We start from the raw sequence: 18968 nt of genomic DNA, 5'->3' as shown, positions 1-18968 counted from the left end.
CCTGGGGAGGAATAACCCCAGACACCAGTACAGGCTGGGGACTGACCTTCTGGAGAGCAGCTCTGCAGAGAGGGACCTGGGTGTCATGGTGGATGACAAGTTGACCATGAGGCAGCAGTGTGCCCTTGTGGCCAAGAAGGCCAATGGGATCCTGGGGTGCATTAAGAAGAGTGTCTCCAGCAGGTCGAGGGAGGGGATCCTGCCCCTCTACTCAGCCCTGGTGAGGCCGCATCTGGAGTATTGTGTCCAGTTCTGGGCCCCACAGTACAAGAGGGATGTGGAGCTGCTGGAGAGAGTCCAGCGCAGGGCCACAAGGATGATCAGGGGCCTGGAACATCTGCCCTATGAGGAGAGGCTGAGGGAGCTGGGCCTGTTCAGCCTGGAGAAGAGAAGGCTGAGAGGGGATCTAATCAGTGTATGCAAGTACCTCAAGGGAGGGAGTGCAGAGGATGGTGCTGGTCTCTTTTCAGTGGTGGCCACTGATAGGACTAGAGGAAATGGCTGGAAACTGAAGCACCAAAAGTTCCACAGGAATTTAAGGAAAAATGTCTTAACAGTGAGGGTGACAGAGCGCTGGAACAGGCTGTCCAGAGAGGTTGTGGAGTCTCCTTCTCTGGAGATCTTCAAAACCCGCTTAGATGCAGTCCTGTGCCACATGCTCTAGGTGACCCTGCGTATGCAGGGGGGTTGGACTAGATGATCTCTAGAGGTCCCTTCCAACCTTAAGCATTCTATGATTCTATGATTCTACATTTGAGAGAAAAAAATAACAGAAGTCCAGTAATCTGATCTCTCTACATATAGAACATTAAAATAAAGTTTGAAGGCAAAGCTTTGTTACAGCATATTGCAAAAGAAGCTCTTTATAAGAAATGATAGAAATTGGATAAAAGGCAGTATGGCTAGCCAAAAACATCACATCAGACTTGCACTATACCTGATTTTTTAGACAAAAGAAGCACTTAGGATTATAAAATCTCACATCATGTCATGAAGGACAGGTTTCAACTAAATATGTATTTATAGGCATTCATACAAGATGTAAATTCAACTCAGAGAGAAAGTTGTTCTGAAATGCAGTTACCAGACTGGGAAAGGTCCTGAGGAACCAGTCCTGGGAAAAATCGTAGAAAGTATATTCATTCCTTGGAATAACACACACACAATAATAATAAAGGCAAAAAAAAATAAAGAAAAAGCAAGAAAGTTGTCACTCGTTAACAGGGAAGAGTGTATGGCAACGAATGCCAAGAACGGAACTGTTGTAAGAACATGAAACAAAGTCATGCTGTGGTGGCTAGCAGTTGTGCTGCCCAGGGAAGCTCCGACTGTCAGCAGTGGTATGGGCATAACACAGACTCCGAGTGCGCCAGGCCCCCTCCTCTGCAGTCTGAAGTCGCGTTTCACCTCGCACACCTGCAACGCCACCGCAAGGAACGCAAGAAATGCGTGGCAAGTCTGCAAACGTCGCCGCAAGAAACGCTGCTGAGGCAGCATACGCGCCGGGCACTGCCGAGTCGCTGTTTCCGCTGGCAGAGGGTGCCGCTGCTGGCCCACGTGGTCGCGGGGAACCGGCGAGAAGCCGCGACTTCAGGCGAGGGCCCCGCAGGAGGCAGAGGCACCGAGCACTGCAGGAGACTCCCCCACCCGTCTCCTACTGCCATCCCGGCCCGGCCCGCCCGCAGCGCCACCACTGCGGCCCGCCGAGACGGCAGGACTCACCTCTTGACCGCTGGTGCGGCCGGCAGGAGCTCGGCCGCCGGTCCCACTCCGGGCTCGTCACTGGCGGCCGCTGCTGCTGCTCCCGGGCCTGGGCTGCCCTTCGGCTCGAGCCTCGCCGCGCTGCCTCTGCCGCCATGCCGCACGTTGGGCCGCGGGCTGCAGTGGACCCTGCGGAACATGGCGCCAACACCAACAGAGGCAGCAACAGACACGAAACTGAACTCGGCTTGACCCAGGACACGGCGCCGCCGCTCACGGCATGTCACCTGCCCCGTCTGCAGCGCTGACGTCATCCGCGCGCGACGGACGCGACAGCTGCGCGGGAGACGTTGGCCCGCAGTCACGTTTATGTCTTTAAGCCTAGTGCTTCACAGGGCGCAAATTAATTTTATTAATAAAAATGCCCTCATTGGCCTGGTATGGTCGTGTGAATGAAGTTAATTGCTTTGTTACCTACGGGGACCTGGAGTTTTGATTTAAAAGGCAAGTCTGTACAGGCTGACCCTTGATCTAGGCAGAAAGCTCTATAAATGCAATGCCAAAACAATACTTTTAGTATCTCATTAACTCGAAAGCCATTTGTACTTAATTTAGATCTCTATGAACAGACTCCCAGTAATCAGTTTTCCTCGTGATAATCAAATTCGTGCTAAACCAGGATGGTTAGTTCCTCAAGCTGGTTAAGTGTTTTCCTTTGGAAGGGCTGAGGCAGTGCAAAGAAAGCACCCTAGGCTTAGAAAAATGAACTTTTACTTTCAAACCCTACTCTAAATTATTACATAAGTGCAGGTACATCAAAGTGTGTGTTGGGATTGGATCCAGTATTGCAAAGGGAAGGTGGCATGAGATGTGAGGGAGGCAAGAGCCTGGAGGAGAGAGATAAGTGGTGGGATGAAAGGGAAAGGTGACGCCAGAGCAAACTAAAGGTGCAAAGCTAGGAGGAGAGAGCAAGCTGTGCTTAAAGGGAGCCACAAAGCACATTTATTAACTTTGCTCAGTAATTATAAGTGATGGTGATCTAAATTGATCTCCATTTTTCTGCTTGATCAAAAGATGTGAAGTTTCATATTACACAAAGCCATTTTGATTTTTTTTTCTCCATTTACTTATGTTCTCATTTGAAAACTTGAATTTCTATCAAAAACAGCTGTTAACCCAAAAGGCTCAGAATAGGGGTGCTGCAATGTCGCAAGTAGTTATTTTACAAGAACACCTAAAGCTCAGCAGGACAAACTAGTATATCATAGATATTTCACCTCTAATTTTTTTTTTCCTTAAAATTTATTTCTGGCAATTCCACAACTGTGAGATGCCACATCTGTTTTTCAGTTGTATAAAAACATACAGAAGTACTGTAAAAAATTGGAAAACATGACCTAAGCATACAGAAGACCAAAGAGGGTATGCCTTACTTGACCTAATACTGACATAATTTCAAGTATGCAAAAACCCTTTCTCTTTTCCTAGAACAGCAATAATCAGTGTGAGCAGAATGCTCAAGTTTCTGTATTCATCAATAAGGGGGTTTCTCCACAGTTTGGCTGAAGAGCAGGACAAAGGGAGGGGAGACCGAGTGGAGCCATGAGCCTAGTGGGACAAAAAGAGCCATCTGCAAGGAGGTGGGGGCCTTTACAAAGGAGGGAAATAGGGGAATTCCCCCACATTCTTCAGCAAGGGGGACAAAGGAGTCAGGTGACCTTAGGTGAGAACAGATGGAGGGAGGCAGGAGTTGGGTGTAGGCGGGCCGGGAAGGCTGTAACTGCTGAGTACCTTGGCCAATGGGGAAAAGGAGAGGGCGTCCCTCGGTCGAGAAATTAGGATAAAAGGGGGGCTGCATCCTCCAGCAATTGGAGAGATCTCACAGGGATATGCCTGGTGGACTCTCCCTTTATTCAAATAAAGTTTTATGTCTCCTCTGTCTCCTTTTTGGACATTCAGTTCTTGACAGCGAGATTTTCTGCACAATTGGGGGCTTGTCCGGGATCCTTCCACCTTCCGGGAACGGCGGACGGTAATTGGAGTTGACGGCGCGCCTCACCAAAGCTTTTGGTGATCGACTCCCTTCAACGGCAGCCTGCACCGGACGACTGATTGGGTTCCCGAGACTGTCCGGAGACAGATGAGAAGCGGATCAGGGGGATCCGCAGGTAGGACCGGGAGGGGGTCCTCAAGGGGTCTGACGGAAGGGACTAGGTCTGATGGAAAGGACTAGGTCCGATGGAAAGGACCTCCGGGTAGCGCTAAAGTCCGAAGAAAGGACTAGGTCTGACGGAAAGGACCATTGAAATCTCACTGGTGAGTACTATGGGACAGTGGGGAACAAAAGGGGTGACCATCCCTACATGGACGCCCAGGGAGAGCAGCAAAGGGAAGCCAAAAGAGGATGCTGGGAAAAGGAATGATGACCTCGACTTATCCCCATATAGTCCCTTGGGGAGACTTTTGAGGGTTTGGGATAACCTGTGCATTCCCCCAGAAATAACCAAGGAACTAATGATAAAATATTGTTGTTTTGATTAGCCAGAATATAAGTTACCAGGGGGATTTAGGTGCCCCCCTGTAGGGTCGGACTATGATCCTAGTCTTTGTCAGGTTTTGTGCCAGTATCTCAGTGATACTGAGAAGGGTCTCATTGAGAAAGAATGTGCATCAATATGGTTAAGGGCAACATCTAGAGGAATCCATGTAACAAAAGAGAGGAGAAAAAGGGAAGCAGGAATCTGAAGAAAGGGGGAGAAAAAAAAAAAAAAACAAGTTCAGACAAAAGTCTCAAGTTCAGACAAAAATTTGGCAAATGCCTCTGTGACAGGTTCCACTGGGAGGTCAGGATGGGGGATTTGGATTTGTAATCGTGCCACTGACCACCCAAGATATAAGGGGATTAAAGAACTACCTTCTTATTTAGATGATCCCATAGGAGTAGGGGAAAAGATAGATGAATATCTAGGAAATGCAGATTACACTTGGAAGGATTGGGTTTTCTTTTAGGAATCCTATTTGGATTCCAGGAAAAGAAGATGATCTTGCAAAAAGCTCGTCAATTATGGGAGGACGAACACCCGCAGGCAGGCCAAAATGCGATAGATGCACCCACTGTGGATGATATGATCCCAGTGGGAGACCCCCATTGGGATCCAAATGATCGAGTCAGTTTGACCCGTCTTCGAGATTATCGAGCATACATAATCAGAGCCATTAAAATGGCAGTCCCCAGAACTAATAATATGTCAAAGGCTATGGCCTTGGAACAGGGAAAAGATGAGAGCCCCTCTCATTGGCTAGAAAGAATTAGAGATGCTTTGAGGAAACAGGGAGGACTGGACCCTGAGGGACCAGCCTTTGACACATTACTAAAAGTACAGTTTGTCACTAAATCTTGGCCTGATATAAGAAGGAGGATGCAGAAGGATGAAGAGTGGCAGGATAAACCATTAGAGGAATTGGTAAAGAGAGCACAACAGGTGTATGTGAGAAGGGATAAGGAAAAGGCAAAGACAAAGGCCATGATTATGGCTCAGTATATAAGACAATCACGAGGATCTGTGGGACCCCCTGTGGGACCCCCAAGAGCCAGAGGAAGGGATCGATCTCAAGGGCGTAATCAAAGGCAGAGCAGGGGGATGGTCTCTTCAACAGAAGATATCCAACTAAAACAAAAATTGGGGAGAAATCAGTGTGCATTGTGTAAAGAGGAAGGACATTGGAGGAGGGAATGCCCACAGAGGCCACAGATCCTCAGGAAGAGGAAATTCACCGACTGATGGAAATGGATTGCTAGGGGTGTCAGGGGCTCCCATTATACCAGGGATCCACCACATGGGAGCCCTTGATAACATGTAGGGTGGGTCTGGACCGAGAGGAAGTGTGTTTCTGGATAGACACAGGAGCCTCTCGATCCACCTTGAATTTTATGCCAAAAGGAGGGCGATTGTCAAAAGGCTCCTTGGTTATCCAAGGGGTAAGTGGAAAAGACGAATGAGTGCGTATTATCCAGCTGCTGGTAGTGGATGTAGGAAATAAAGTTGAGGTGCATGATTTTCTCTTTGTCCCAAATTGTGATTGCAGTCTGCTGGGAAGGGATTTGATGGCTAAATTGGGAATGCAAATCAATATTATAAGAGATGATAAAGAAGCTAGCACTACTGTAACTTTGCGCAAAATGTCTGACAAAGCTTATGCTGAAGTGAACCCAGAAGTCTGGGCAGTTTGAGGAAAATATGGAAAACTAGACATGGAACCTCTCCAAATTACATTAAAGCAACCAGGGCAGATAGTCTCTAAAAAGCATCTTTTGAAATTGGTGTTAGAAACTAAGATGCCGTGGACAAGACTTCTACCATTAGCTTTAGCAAGAATAAGAGCAAAACCTAGGGGAGACATTCAGATGTCCCCCTTTGAAATAATGTTTGGGATTCCCTATCCTGCTAACACCGAACCTGGCAAGGAGGTGGAGATAAGTGAGATATATTTAAAGCAATATGTGGCCAGAATACTTTCTGTTGTGAAGTCTCTCCGACAGGAAGCCCAGTTCACACAGACCCTCCCCTTGGATTTTGCATTCCATGATATCCAACCAGGGGATTGGGTCTTGGTCAAAGAATGGAAAGAAGCACCACTGCTAGCAAAGTGGTGTGGACCTTATCAGGTATTACTAACCACAGAAACATCAATCAAGACAGCTGAGCATGGGTGGACTCATCATACCAGAGTTAAGATTTCCAAGACTCCAGAAGTCTGGACTTCTCAGTTGAAGGAGGAGGATGGAAAGCCCCGGCTAACTCTCCGTAGATCTGTACCGCTGGCTGGGAGTGGGTCTGGAAAATAAACGCTGGGTTGCTGGGTCTGTGGGAGTCCAGGAGGATATGAAGACTACCCATGGGTACTAGACCTACTGAATGCAGGTTGTTAGTCAATAACATATGCAGAGTCCATTATGCTTCTAGAGATGGGCGTAGAGGTTTGTAATAACAAATATTGTCCAAAAGAGGAAGGAAAAAAAAAAAAAAGAGGAGGGACGGAGCGGAATTCTCAAGTTTCTGTATTCATCAATAAGGGGATTTCTCCACAGTCTGGCTGAAGAGCAGGACAAAGGGAGGGGGGAGACTGAGCAGAGCCATGAGCAAGTGGGACAAAAGAGCATGTGCCAAGAGGTGGGGGGCCTTTACAAAGGAGGGAAATAGGGCAATTCCCCCACATTCTTCAGCAAGGGGGACAAAGGAGTGGGTGAGCTCAGGTGAGAACAGATGGAGGGAGGCAGGAGTTGGGTGTAGGTGGGCCGGGAAGGCTGTAACTTCTGAGTGCCTTGGCCAACGGGGATAAGGAGAGGGCATCCCTCGGTTGGGGAAATTAGGATAAAAGGGGGGCTGCGTCCCCCAGCAATTGGAGAGACTCTATAGGGCTATGTCCTGTGGGCTCTCCCTTTTTTCAAATAAAGTTTTTGGACTCTCCTTTTTAGATGTTCAGTTCTTGACAGTGAGATTTTCTGCACAATTGGGAGCTTGTCTGGGATCCTTCCACCTTCTGGGAATGGCAGATGGTGATTGGGGTTGACGGTGTGCCTCACCAAAGCTTTTGGTGATTGACTCCCTTTGACGGCAGCCTGCACCGGATGACTGATCGGGTTCCTGAGACTGTCTAGAGACAGATAAGAGGAGGATCAGGGGGATCTGTAGGTAGGATCCGGGGGGCGGTCCTCAAGTAGTCTGATGGAAAGGACTAGGTCTGATGGAAAGGACTGCTAGGAGCAATGGATCAGAGGGATCCATAGGTAGGACCAGGGGGGTCCTCAAGTAGTCTGATGGAAAGGACTACTAAGTCTGATGGAAAGGATCTCTGGGTAGTTCTAAGTCTCGCTGTCAAGAACTGAATGCCCAAAAAGGAGACAGGGGAGTCCTAAAACTTTATTCAAATAAAGGGAGAGTCCACCGGGCATATCCCTGTGGGGTCTCTCAAATTGCTGGGGGACGCAGCCCCTCTTTTATCCTAATTTCCCCGACCGAGGGATGCCCGCTCCTTTTCCCCGTTGGCCAAGGTACTCAGCAGTTACAGCCTTCCCGGCCCGCCTACACCAAACTCCTGCCTCCTGCCATCTGTTCTCACCTAAGGTCACCTGGTCCCCCTTGCTGAAGCATGTGGGGGAATTCCCCTATTTCCCTCCTTTGTAAAGGCCCCCACCTCTTGGCAGATGCTCTTTTGTCCCACTCGCTCATGGCTCCACTCAGTCTCCCCCCCTCCCTTTGTCCTGCTCTTCAGCCAAACTGTGGAGAAATCCCCTTATATTGATGAATACACAAACTTGAGCAGTCTGCTCACCAGGAAGCTGATCAATCCCCTCTAGTTACCTCAGGGCAATACAACATGCTTATAGGCCCATGTTTCTTTCTCAGACCACTGTTAACCCTAAATAATCATATCTCTCCTCTTTCCCTTTTCCAGCCGTCTCTGAGAAAGGAAAGAACAGGCAGTTGTTTATACTAACAGCCTTTTCCCTTCCGCTCCCAGAGACACAGCGCCCTGAAGTGAGACGAAACGAGGCAAAACAGTCATCCTACCCCGCCGCTCACAGACGCCGCTCGTACCCCGACTCTGCCTCGCCGCAAGCCCCGCCCCTCCAGCACATCCCAGCGATTGGGCGCGGCTGGGCGGCGATCCCGCCCCTCCATGACGTCACATTATAAGACATTATAAGGCGGGCGCGCCAGGGGCACTGACCTACAAGGTTTTGGCAGCTGGAGCGTTTGGCGTGACGAGCTGTGGTTTGGCTAGGCGCAGTGTCTCGCTATGACCCGTGAGTGCCTCACCACTGGCGGGCTCCCATTCGCTCCACCGCCCGTGCCTGGAGCGGTAGGACTGCGTGGCGGCTCGCGGAGGGGTGGGGGAGCGCCTCGGCAGTTCCGCTGTAATGGCGCCGGACAGTTGAGGCCGGCGGACGGGCACAGTCTGGGCACGGCACTGGGTCTGAGGCTCCCGAGGTCCTGCCGCCGTTTTAGGATTAAAAGCGGAGTGTTCTCAGCAGCCCCTAGTGTAGCTGTTTGGGAGGAGAGGAGATGATAGTCAGCTAAAAAAGTGTTAATGCTCTATTTCGATGTTGGCTGCAAATGGTATTTAAAGGGTTGCTAATTACTTAAGAGCTTACTGCTTCATTTGTGATTCTCGAGAGTGTCGCTGAAAGCGAAACAGGGATTCCAAATCATCACCTTAGTTAAAATTAAGTGTTAGCGTATCTGCTCCAAAATGGTGGAGGTCCCCTAAACCAAATCTAGACTATGCTGGGATTACTGAGCATCAGCAGGGTTGCCGTTTTGTCTTCTTCTTGCTATATTTGGCAGTATAGAAGCTGCCTGTTATTTGAGGAAGTGTCTTGATACGAGACCTAATTAAAAAGTGCCTTCAAATCTGTTGTACTGGTGAAAATGCAGAAGAATTAGATGTGCATAAGAATTAAATCTGGAGCAATTTGTGCACGGGTAGATTTTGGGTTTATGGAGGAAGCAGGTTTTGATATATTCTTGTTTTCTGTGATAAAATACCTATAATTTAAGGTTGCAGGGAGGTACAGTGTTCCATATCAGATTACATCTGGTCTGACAATCCCATACTTCATTTTTGGACAGCCTAGTTCAATATGGTATCAGAGATACTGTGAGTGGAGAAAGCTGTGTGCGACATACTGTGTGGCCTTATCTTTAGGGTATGTTTCCAGAGCTCAAAATTTCAGTATGATTAGAACTGACCTAGATCCATTTTCAAATAAATGGTGGCAGGTTATTTTTTTTATTATTATTATTATTCCATTGTTAACTTCTGGTATGTGATTAAGTTCCTTTGCTAGCTGGAAAGTGCCTTGGGGATCCTGATCTTAAATGTCAATCCTTGTTATCATTCTTCTAATCATTTTTTCCAAAAAAGATGATTGCTGTTTGGTCCAGTTTCTGTGTTTGGAGGTTTTTAGTGTATCTTCAACTGCCTGATTTTGCAGCCTGAAGAGCAGGGACAGGTAGAACAGAAGCTCTACAGAGTCTGGTAAGGTAGGGGCATCTGGAGCATAGTTATAAGCAGACAGATTATATATGTGCCTATATGTGCTTCATTCTTGAGTTTCACATTTGAGAAAGCTGAGTAGTCAGCATTGGACTGTGTTCCATGGAAGGCTTAGGCTGATGTTACAGACTGTAGAAAACTCAGAAAAAAATGAACTTATCCTGCATCTCAGGTAAAGTACTAGAGCCAAATAATCTTTGGCCTGAAAGTTTAACCTTCATTTCAGATAGTAATTTTGCTCTCTGCTGCTGGTCTAGTGTTCTTCTACCTGCTCTCTTTTGCTGTGCAGAAGTGTCATTCAAGACCAGCAACCAAAATCATTCAACCTGGTTCTTCAGCTTATCTTTTTGCAGAAGACTTTTGCAGATGCTGTGCACAACACTGCCTGGGAGAAGGAGGGAATGCCTTAGGTTAGGGGTGCAGGGTAGCTGCTGGATGAACTGGGACTAAACAGTGCTCTGAGTTTGAGCATTTCTTTATGGGCAAAAAATGTCTTCAAGCACCATAGGAGACCTACTTGATTGCTGCTGACCTGTGTACAACATTTGTGCCTCCTGAGCATTATAGAACTCTGGAACTATTTATAGCCTGGAATGTGTCATCTGCCCATGAGTCATCAAGCCCCAGTCAAGCTGTAATGTTGCTGGAGAGCTGTTTCACTTCAGTTCTTTAACAAATAGTGGTCCTTCTCTATACTGCAGGACTCTGGGGACAAGATCCCCTTGGATGCTAGTGAGGAGGAGGCTTAGGTGTTCTCTTTGCACTTACAAAAGGTAGTACATAATGTCCTGCCACTACCTTCCAAGGCTGTGTTGGCCTTCAGGAAGCAGCAGTCAAAATACCCACCACCATAAAAACAGTGGTGTTCAGAATATGCAGTACCCCTGCTTCCATAGGATGCCTCTTGTCTGCTTTTTGACATAGCAGATCCACTTGAACAGAATGAGTACGAAGCCATGGATTATGCCAAAAGTTAGTGTTAATTTTCGTCTGGACCTGGTTGTAAACTGCTTCTGCAACACCTGAAATAACTGGAGAGAGATTAAAATGGGCACAACAAATTACAGGAACATGGAGTATGAAAAATAATTTGTGGTTGTGTGTGTTGAAGAATACAAGTGATTACTCCTAGAATAGGCTGGAATATTTTGAGCCCAGAAGCAGCAGGGCAAGAAATACTAAGTAAAGAACCCCCTGTCAGATGAGCAGGAGAGCATACTTGAACTGCTCTAAGAAAGTGGATATAATTAAAAGGTTACCAGTGTGCAGAAAAGAGTATTTTAGCTGAGGTGGCTATGGCTGCTGCTGCCAGGAGGACTGAGTATTTGGGAAGTTACATCTGCTCTGGGCAGCAGTTGTGTGCTGTTCTTGATATTATGCCCTCAGGAATGCTGTCTGATCAAAAACAAAGCCTGAAGTATAATCAGTCTAGGGGCTGATTAGTCCCATGGAAGGCCTGCCTGTCTCTTGAAGAGTTGCCTTCCCCATTGCAAGCAGTGGGGTGTATATACTCCATACTTAGGTTTTGTTAAGTTACACTTAAGTGCTGGCCAGGGCCATGTCCAAGTGCTGCATTAACCTTATGTTGATATTGAGTAGTTATATTTGTATGTACCAAGTGGCTGTTGTAGTAGCCACATTCAACTTGGAGACAACTTCAGTGCATAGGTTCAGTATTGCAAACTGGCATGGTATTCTGTAGTCCTTCCTATAAGAGGAAAAGGAACACGTATAATGTCAGGTCTTGCATAAAGTTATATAATATATCTCATAGGTGGAAATCAGCGTGAACTTGCCCGCCAAAAGAACCTGAAGAAGACCCAGGAGATTCACAAAGGGAAAAGGAAAGAGGATAGCTTGTCTGCCTCTCAGAGGAAACAGAGGTAAGATTTAGTACTGTAGGAAGGAGCCCATTTTTTTTTTTTTTAAAGAGAAGCTCTGCTGGCAAAGTAGTCATACCAGATGTAGTGATCAGCCTTTGAGTTAGAGGTCCTTAAAGCCTCAGAGTTCTGGGGCAAAGCAGGCAAGACTTAATTCAGACCATGACTGTGCTACTTGCCCAGACTACTTGTGAATGTGTGAGATGCTTTCCAGAATGAATAGAAGTAACTTCAAACTACTCTGGCACCCCTAAAACAAGCAGAATGCAGTTGTGGGCAAATGAAAGTAGCAGGTTTTCATGAGCAGAAGTAGTAGCAATTTGGCAGCTATAACATCTAAGAGTTTGAATCTAAATCAAATGACTTTGAAATCAAACTGGTAAGGGCTTGCTCAGTAGCTACTCAAATAGGCTGAAGTCCTTAAAATAAGCAAAGTGGGAAGAAAAAAAATGGTTCAGAGAAATCTAGTCTCAGTCAAAATGAGATTTAAATACTTTAGCTCATGGTCCATTAATGTGCTAAAGTATAAATACTAGATGCAGGCTTGTATCTGATATAAAGCAGCTTCATTTTGTGAGCCCTGGGGTGGAGGGAATTTATTTTGAGCAATTTTTGCCTAATAAAGGAGATTGTCAGTACTTGGAAGTTCTTCTATCTGTTATATCCTTTACTTTTGAAACTTAAACATAGATTTGTTAATGAAACAATTTACTTACAACATAGGCTTACTTAACAGCAAACTGTTTTATGCTAATACCTAACCACTGATCTTTTTCCTTGAAACTGGCATCACTCAATGGCTGTTGGAAAGCAAGCCAAGAGATGTTCTGCAAGAAAAATGGTGAGCCAATATCTGAAATCTAACTTTGCTTCTTTACAGAGACTCTGAAATCATGCAGCAGAAACAAAAAGCAGCTAATGAAAGGAAGTCTCTGCAGGCAGGAGCAGAATGAACTGTCTCTATGGAGAAGACCTAAGGAGAGGGCGTCAATGAAGCTAAAGGGCCAAGGAGATCAGACATTTATAAAAATGGCCAGCCATTAAATTGTTATGTTTCTCATACTTGCAGACTTGTTCAATTTGTGTTTCTTTAGAGTATTTTCAGGCTAGTGTAGGCTTAGTTATCTGAAGTTATTTCAGCACTGACTGTATTCTTCTGCATGCATATAAGTAATGGTACCAGACAATAGCTTAACTTCAGCTTTTTGTTGCAATTGTTGGTTTCACTTAACGGTCCCAGTAATAATGAATTTCTGAAACTGCAGTTAGACCAGGTTTTCTTTTTTGATTTCTTACAACTTCAGAATGGAACATACTTGTAAAATGTGGTTAAATTGAAAAGGTCTGAACTGTAAATTACATCTTAAATTATGTTTACAATAATGTTGCATGGAATATTGTTTAATTAAAATGGTTATGGTTGATACATTAGTTCCTTAAGAATTAAGAACAGTGAATTATGGAGAAATATAACCTGGCAGTATGAAGCCTGTACTATAGAAGATGCTTATGTAGTTATAGTATTCATTGGTGTACTTCAGCAGACCATGAAGCTATTACTATGCTAAGAAGCCACAGGTTTTGAAGTTGTTAACTGCAGATGTTAACAGATTGCAAAACTGCTGTCACTAAAAGGGGTTGAAACTGCAACTTTCTCAAACTGATCTCAAGAATAAAGCTTAGTGCAAGTGAATGCAGTGCTTGTTCATGGACAAGTTGACTGCTTTGGACATGTACTGAGCTAACTGCTTCAAATACCTGGGAGGGGGAAGGTCTTTACAGTCTCTCAGACTGCTTGCCTGAACTCTGTGGGCCTAAGTGCTTTTATTGTTTAAAAACAGTAGACCTGTTGCAGCTTGAGCAGTTTCAGGGAATGTACATTTTGGCTATACCTGTAGTTGATGTGAAGCTGAGTGAGCCTTGGGTTCTGCCCTCTGCCTGCAAGCTTTTCTGAAATGTGAGTCCAAAGTGCTGTAACTGTACTTACACATGGTCACTGAGTGCTGCAAGAAACTACAGTGCATTCCAGTTTAGAAAGTGCTGTTGGAGCTAGGCACTCCACCTGTGAGAACAACTGAGAGCTTCCTTTAGCTAAGGCTAGGCTCTGGGCTGGACTCACTTCACGCTCCCTGCAGCCCTGGACCCAAGGGGAGGGAAGGGGCAGCCCCTGCGACCTCGAGCTGCCTTGTTGCGCAGTAGAGTGGTCTGCCTTGCTTGCAGGTGCCTCCTGGGGCCACCTCATGCTGCCCCAGCTGCTGCTGGCCACTGGGGGGGGAGGAGGGCGGGGGAACATGTCAGTCGGCTGTGTCGAGTCAGTGGCAGTGCATGCGCAGTGTGGGTGTGGGCTGTGGCGGCCCCTGCCATGGCGGACACGGTGCTGTTCTGGCCGGGCAGGGGGGATGGGTGGCGGTAATGTGTGCACGGCCTCTTCCGCAGAGCAGCAACTTGAATATCTGGGACGATACGGCCCTTATCAAGGCGTACGACAAGGCGGTGGCCTCCTTCAAGGTGAGGGGCAGGGGAGGCTGCACCAGAAACACACATGTAAATAAATCAGTAAACATAAATATCATGTTATATAGATATCAGTACGCGTGCCGTGTGGCAGCAACGCAGTGGCTTCCTTCGCTTTTCTGTTCTGCAGAACACCCTGAAGAACGGGGAGTGCTCTGAGCCCTAAGACAAGCAGGAGGAGTCGAGGACCGGGAGGAAGAACAACAAGAAGAACCGAAGCAGAAAGAGCAACTCCGTGCTATCGAAACAGGTCACCTGGGCTGTGAAATCAACTGTCGTGTAGCTGTAGAACCAAGTGTTGTGTAGTGTGTTTGTTCTGCCTGTGCTAAAATGTAGCTTCTTCATCTTGAAAGGGTGGGTGTGATGATGTTGAAGCTTTACCTTGTTTATAGGAACCTTATTTATAGAATCCTGTTTATAGGAAACTTATGTCGAGCGCTTTAGTTAAATACAAAGGAAAAATCTGCCAGGGTGAGAGGCATGTTCCTCAAGATGGGGGGCAAAAGTTATGTTTGCAAATTGGCTTCTTTTTCAGTGGTCATTGCTACAGGCTCTTACCTGCCCCCCTTGCTTCTGTTCCAGTGGAAAGTTGGTGGCAGTTGTAATGTGGTTTGGTCTGAGGATGGCAACGGCTACCTGGCCATCATCGCCTCCATTAATCACAAGAGGGGGATGTGTGTTGTTATTTACACTGGATATGGCAATAAGGAAGAGCAGAACCTGTCTGACCTACTTCCTCCAGCCATCAATGAAGCAGTAAATGAGATGGGGAATTCTGGGGAGGTGAGAGGGCAACTTTTTTTGTTCCACTGAAAAGGAAAGAAAAAGCAGGAGAGTCAACTTTTTCAGTAATTCATCTACCCTGCTGTGGTGAGACAGAGGATCAGAAAGCATTTCTGCTGTGAAGGGGCACAAAGCAAAAGAGGGAATGGAAGTGGAAAGCATCCCCTTGAACTCAATATGGATGAAAGGGATGGGGCAGTGGTGAAGTCTATGAGTAAAAGATAAAATGGCTCAAATGATGAGCAGGGGGACACATTATCAGATTATTCCCAAATGGCCTAGAAAACTGACAGTAGAACTGGGAAGCTAGAGAGAAAGAAGGAAGAATGTGGACAGTGCTTTCCAAGTGCAGTTTTACACTGGAAGTATTTGTGGAGGCATAGTACCTTGTCAGTAGATAATAGATGCCTTGTTAATAGATAGTTAATCACAAGAATGCCTTAGTAGTGCACGGTTGATGGGCTGACCTGCAAGGACTAATGTCTTATCAGCAAAGAGCAAAGCAGGAAAAGGAGGAGGACTACAACCACATGTGGAATGTCTTGTTAGCAGATAAGGAATAACCAGCAAGGAGAAGAAGATAACCACAACTGCACGGCTGGCAAGATGCTGATTGGTTATAAGCTTTGCAACACTTGTGTTAAGAGAGTATAAAAGAAGTTGGTTTGAGAATAAAGTTGTCTCACTCTGCATCCCAGACTGAGTCCGTTCTTTCGCAAGGTGCAACAAGTATTTACTTTAGATTTCTATTTAATGCATATTATAAAAACATGTCTTGGTCTTCTAGAATGAAAATGAGACTCAGTATTCAACAGATGAAAGTGAAAAATCTTCCCAGTCACCTCGAAACAAAAACTGCACAAAAGCTAGATTCTCTCCTTGAAATTTACATTTTCCCATGCCCCATGCAGCTCCAGGCCTGGGAAAGGTAAGTTCAGCCTTCTTCTTTGCCTGTAAAATCTAATTTCAAGGAGGAGCTTTGTTCCCTGGACAGTGTTCATGCTGTTAATGACACACTCTTGATGCTTTAAAGCTGTGAGTTTACCAGCCAGTTTACAGGCCACCCCAGCACTGCATGTGACATTGTTGGCACACACAGGCCTGGAGTATATTCACTTGCCAGTGGTGAATATAAGTTTCTTCATGTGATAGTACAAGCACAGACCTCTCTTTAGAAAACAAAAATGCTTAAATAGTACAGTTTCAATTCCTTGACATTAAATGACATAAGTAGTGTAAATTATAGTTCTTAGAAAGAAACAGCTACTTCGTGTTCTTGTTGCCATTTCTTTATGTTGTTGTGATGTGTTGCCTTTAGTTAGGGTTTGTGAATTGCTTCAAATAATTCTCTTAAATAAATCCTCAATGCCTTAAATTTCCTTTTAACTTGAACTATTCAATCATTTCAATTTAGCCTGGATCAAAATTCAATGCATCTCTGCCATTTTTATCATGCTGGCCCCCACCCTTCCCAACAAGACCCCCAGTAAGTGACAGTAGAGTGAGGAGAAAATGGCAGGTGAGTAGTTGTGATCTCCAGTTTTCTAAGGGAATGTCCTGGTCCACTCTGGTTTTGGAGCATGTTTATTAGAGTGTATTTTCTAGGTATTGTCTATGTACTTAATGACGGTATCACAAGAACTGAATGTGTAAGGCATAGTGTGTAATCATCTTTTTGTGACAACAAAGCGGTTGGTGGGAATATCAAGAAAAAAAATTACTTGTATGAAGAGAAGTAAATTCTCAAAAGGGTTGTGTGCCTTTCACTTGATTAACAGCATTTAATTGATACAGGCAAATATTTTTTCTAAATAAAACTTCATCTAAATCATTAAGCCACAGGAACCCTACTTCTTTCAAGCTTTGGCAATGAAATCTTTTTCAACTCTTATTTGATTGTCCTTTTAAATAATGCTTTGAGGATATGTTCTTGTTTTTCAGTTTTGTGTGTTGATCATTTAGAATTGTCTGAAACAGTCAACTCACATTTTCTTCTGTAATTTCGTAGCTGATTCCTCCTCCACCCCCTATGGGGCCAGATTCCCCTGAGGATGATGAAGCGTTGGGGAGCATGTTGATAGCCTGGTATATGCGCGGTTATCATACCAGGTATTACCTGGTACGTGCTACTTCTCTTGGGAAATACCTGTGTAAGCTTGCTCAGGTGTTGCTGCTGCTGCTGTTTTCAGCAAAAAGTTGATTGGGAATGTTGCTTTTTGGCCCTCTTGTTCTAATATGATAGCTAGGCATGCGAGTATAAGATAGATAGAAGGGTGTTTCATGCTGTGCAAGTTTTCTCATCTTTAAGTAGAAAATACCTGTCTGCTGAAATTGCACATTTATGCAGTGTTTAAGTCTTTGTTCCCCCAAAAGTGTCTTGTTAGGCCCCATTAGTAAAACAAGCAGTTCTGGTTTTGTGGACAGGTGGTGTAAATCTCAATATGATTATTATTCAGTAGGTTTCTATGGATTTTCTTTGAGCATTGATGCTCATAATGCTTAGAATCAGATTTGACAATAGTGAAAAGACTTCATTCTTTAATAATTGTTTCAGGTGATTGTGAAGGGCTGTTATGAGCTGTCAGTGTTAAAATCTATGACAGAGGATTGATTTCTCTTGTCTTTGTATATTTATGAAGAAAAGTACAGAAGGAATTCAAGTCTTGACATTGGGGAGGTTGGGAATGGGACAGTGGCTGAAAACTGATCTGAAATTATTGTGTGGAGACACTGGTTATGATGAAGACATTTAGTTTACAGTTTGGTATCTGGCCTTTTTAATTCTCAAGTTCTGATAGCCCTAAAGAAATAAAAGCTATTCTTGCTTTATAAAGGACTGGAAAGAAAAATCCTAAAAAGTTTTTATTTTGTGGCTTAAGCTTTTATTTTCATGTTAGTAAAAACAGGATTTTATTAAATTGTGTCCTATAGGGTTTAAAGCAGAGTCAAATGGAAGCTGCCCTAGAGAGAGAATCCCATCCTAAATAACTGACTATCCATCATTGCCTTGAAGGACTGTAAGTATTGTAATTTTATCCTAAACAAAGATACACTGTCAGTTGAGAAATTTGTTTGAAATGACAGTGTCACGAGCCCGCGGAGAGCTTGATATCCATGCAAATGCTTTGGGGTCCAAGAATTCCCACTGCTCTTGCCTCAGATTCTGCCAGTATTGATCCTTTCTTGCTTAGCTGCAACGGCATAGTATTTTCATGGCCAAAGAGAAAGAAAATATTTTTATATTCTGTTGAATTATTTCCTGCTCCTTACTTTTTTGGCTGTGCTTGTATCTAAACTCTTCACTAAAGTGTTCAATTCCTTACAGCACAAAACTATATCACACAACTCTTCTGATTCTGACAAGCATCTCATTGCTGTGCAGATGAGTTATTGGTGTTAAAATCCACATATACTGACTTAAATTTTGTTTCTTTTTTAAAGCCAGGTACAAGTCTCTCCCACAGAGAGGAATATATCACTTCTGAATTAGTTGATAGTAAAGATTAGAATTTTATCAAGACAACCTCAACGTTTTGTTAATAGTGATATAATTAGTAGAATTTCTAGTCTCCAGTAATTTGTCTATGTGCATTGAAACAGGTTATTTCTTAACAACATCCAGTCAAACATATATTTAGTAAGCACTGCAGCAATTTAAAAAAAAATCAATAAAATGCTCTTTATTTCCTTGAAAAAATTTTAGGCCTAATGTGAATTAAATATATATATATATATATATTTCTTTCAGTGTACAGTTTAACACCTTGTAATTATTTTATCTTGTATTCCTTAGAGTTTTGATTTTTTTTTTTTGTCTTCTGAGTTATAAGCCCCGTGCTTTGCACGAGAGCAAGCAAGCACAGTATTTTCTGCCAAGACATGGTTATGGCAGCAATGTCCATTACTGAGCTGCTGCTGACACTGACCTAGAAAACAGTGCACTGCCCAAGTGAGAGAGGCCTATTTTTATAGTTAGCTGAACTCAAAAAGGTTGGTTGGTTGGTTTGTTTGTTTCACATGCCTGTGAAT

General features: G+C 44.6%; 2 protein-coding genes and 1 pseudogene across 3 annotated transcripts in view; 2 read left to right on the top strand and 1 right to left on the bottom strand.

The window, feature by feature from the left end:
- LOC104570966 (uncharacterized) overlaps nt 1-1901 on the bottom strand; it is a 46839-nt gene extending 44938 nt beyond the window's left edge. Inside the window, exon 1 of the mRNA XM_088538655.1 lies at nt 1723-1901. Within this exon, the coding sequence (XP_088394781.1) occupies nt 1723-1901 (179 nt within the window). The remainder of the gene's footprint in view (nt 1-1722) is intronic.
- Nucleotides 1902-10833: 8932 nt separating this feature from the next.
- LOC104569470 (small EDRK-rich factor 1) lies at nt 10834-13213 on the top strand. The gene is made up of 3 exons (XM_088538654.1): nt 10834-10838; nt 11517-11645; nt 12523-13213. The coding sequence occupies exons 1-3, from the start codon at nt 10834-10836 to the stop codon at nt 12593-12595; spliced, it is 207 nt and encodes a 68-aa protein (XP_088394780.1). The 3' UTR covers nt 12596-13213.
- A 791-nt stretch (nt 13214-14004) lies between these two features.
- LOC104569472 (survival of motor neuron protein-like) lies at nt 14005-18492 on the top strand (annotated as a pseudogene). Its single transcript, XR_015914265.1, has 9 exons — nt 14005-14016; nt 14079-14150; nt 14287-14406; nt 14739-14939; nt 15727-15867; nt 16354-16425; nt 16948-17058; nt 17871-17956; nt 18381-18492. The product of XR_015914265.1 is annotated as a survival of motor neuron protein-like (transcript).
- Nucleotides 18493-18968: the final 476 nt, after the last annotated feature.

The sequence above is a fragment of the Tinamus guttatus genome, unplaced genomic scaffold (genome assembly GCF_059628265.1).
Source record: "Tinamus guttatus ecotype Peru unplaced genomic scaffold, ASM5962826v1 Tinamus_guttatus_pri_ptg001135l, whole genome shotgun sequence".
Taxonomy (NCBI): domain Eukaryota; kingdom Metazoa; phylum Chordata; class Aves; order Tinamiformes; family Tinamidae; genus Tinamus; species Tinamus guttatus.
This window is presented reverse-complemented; position numbering and strand designations above follow the sequence as displayed.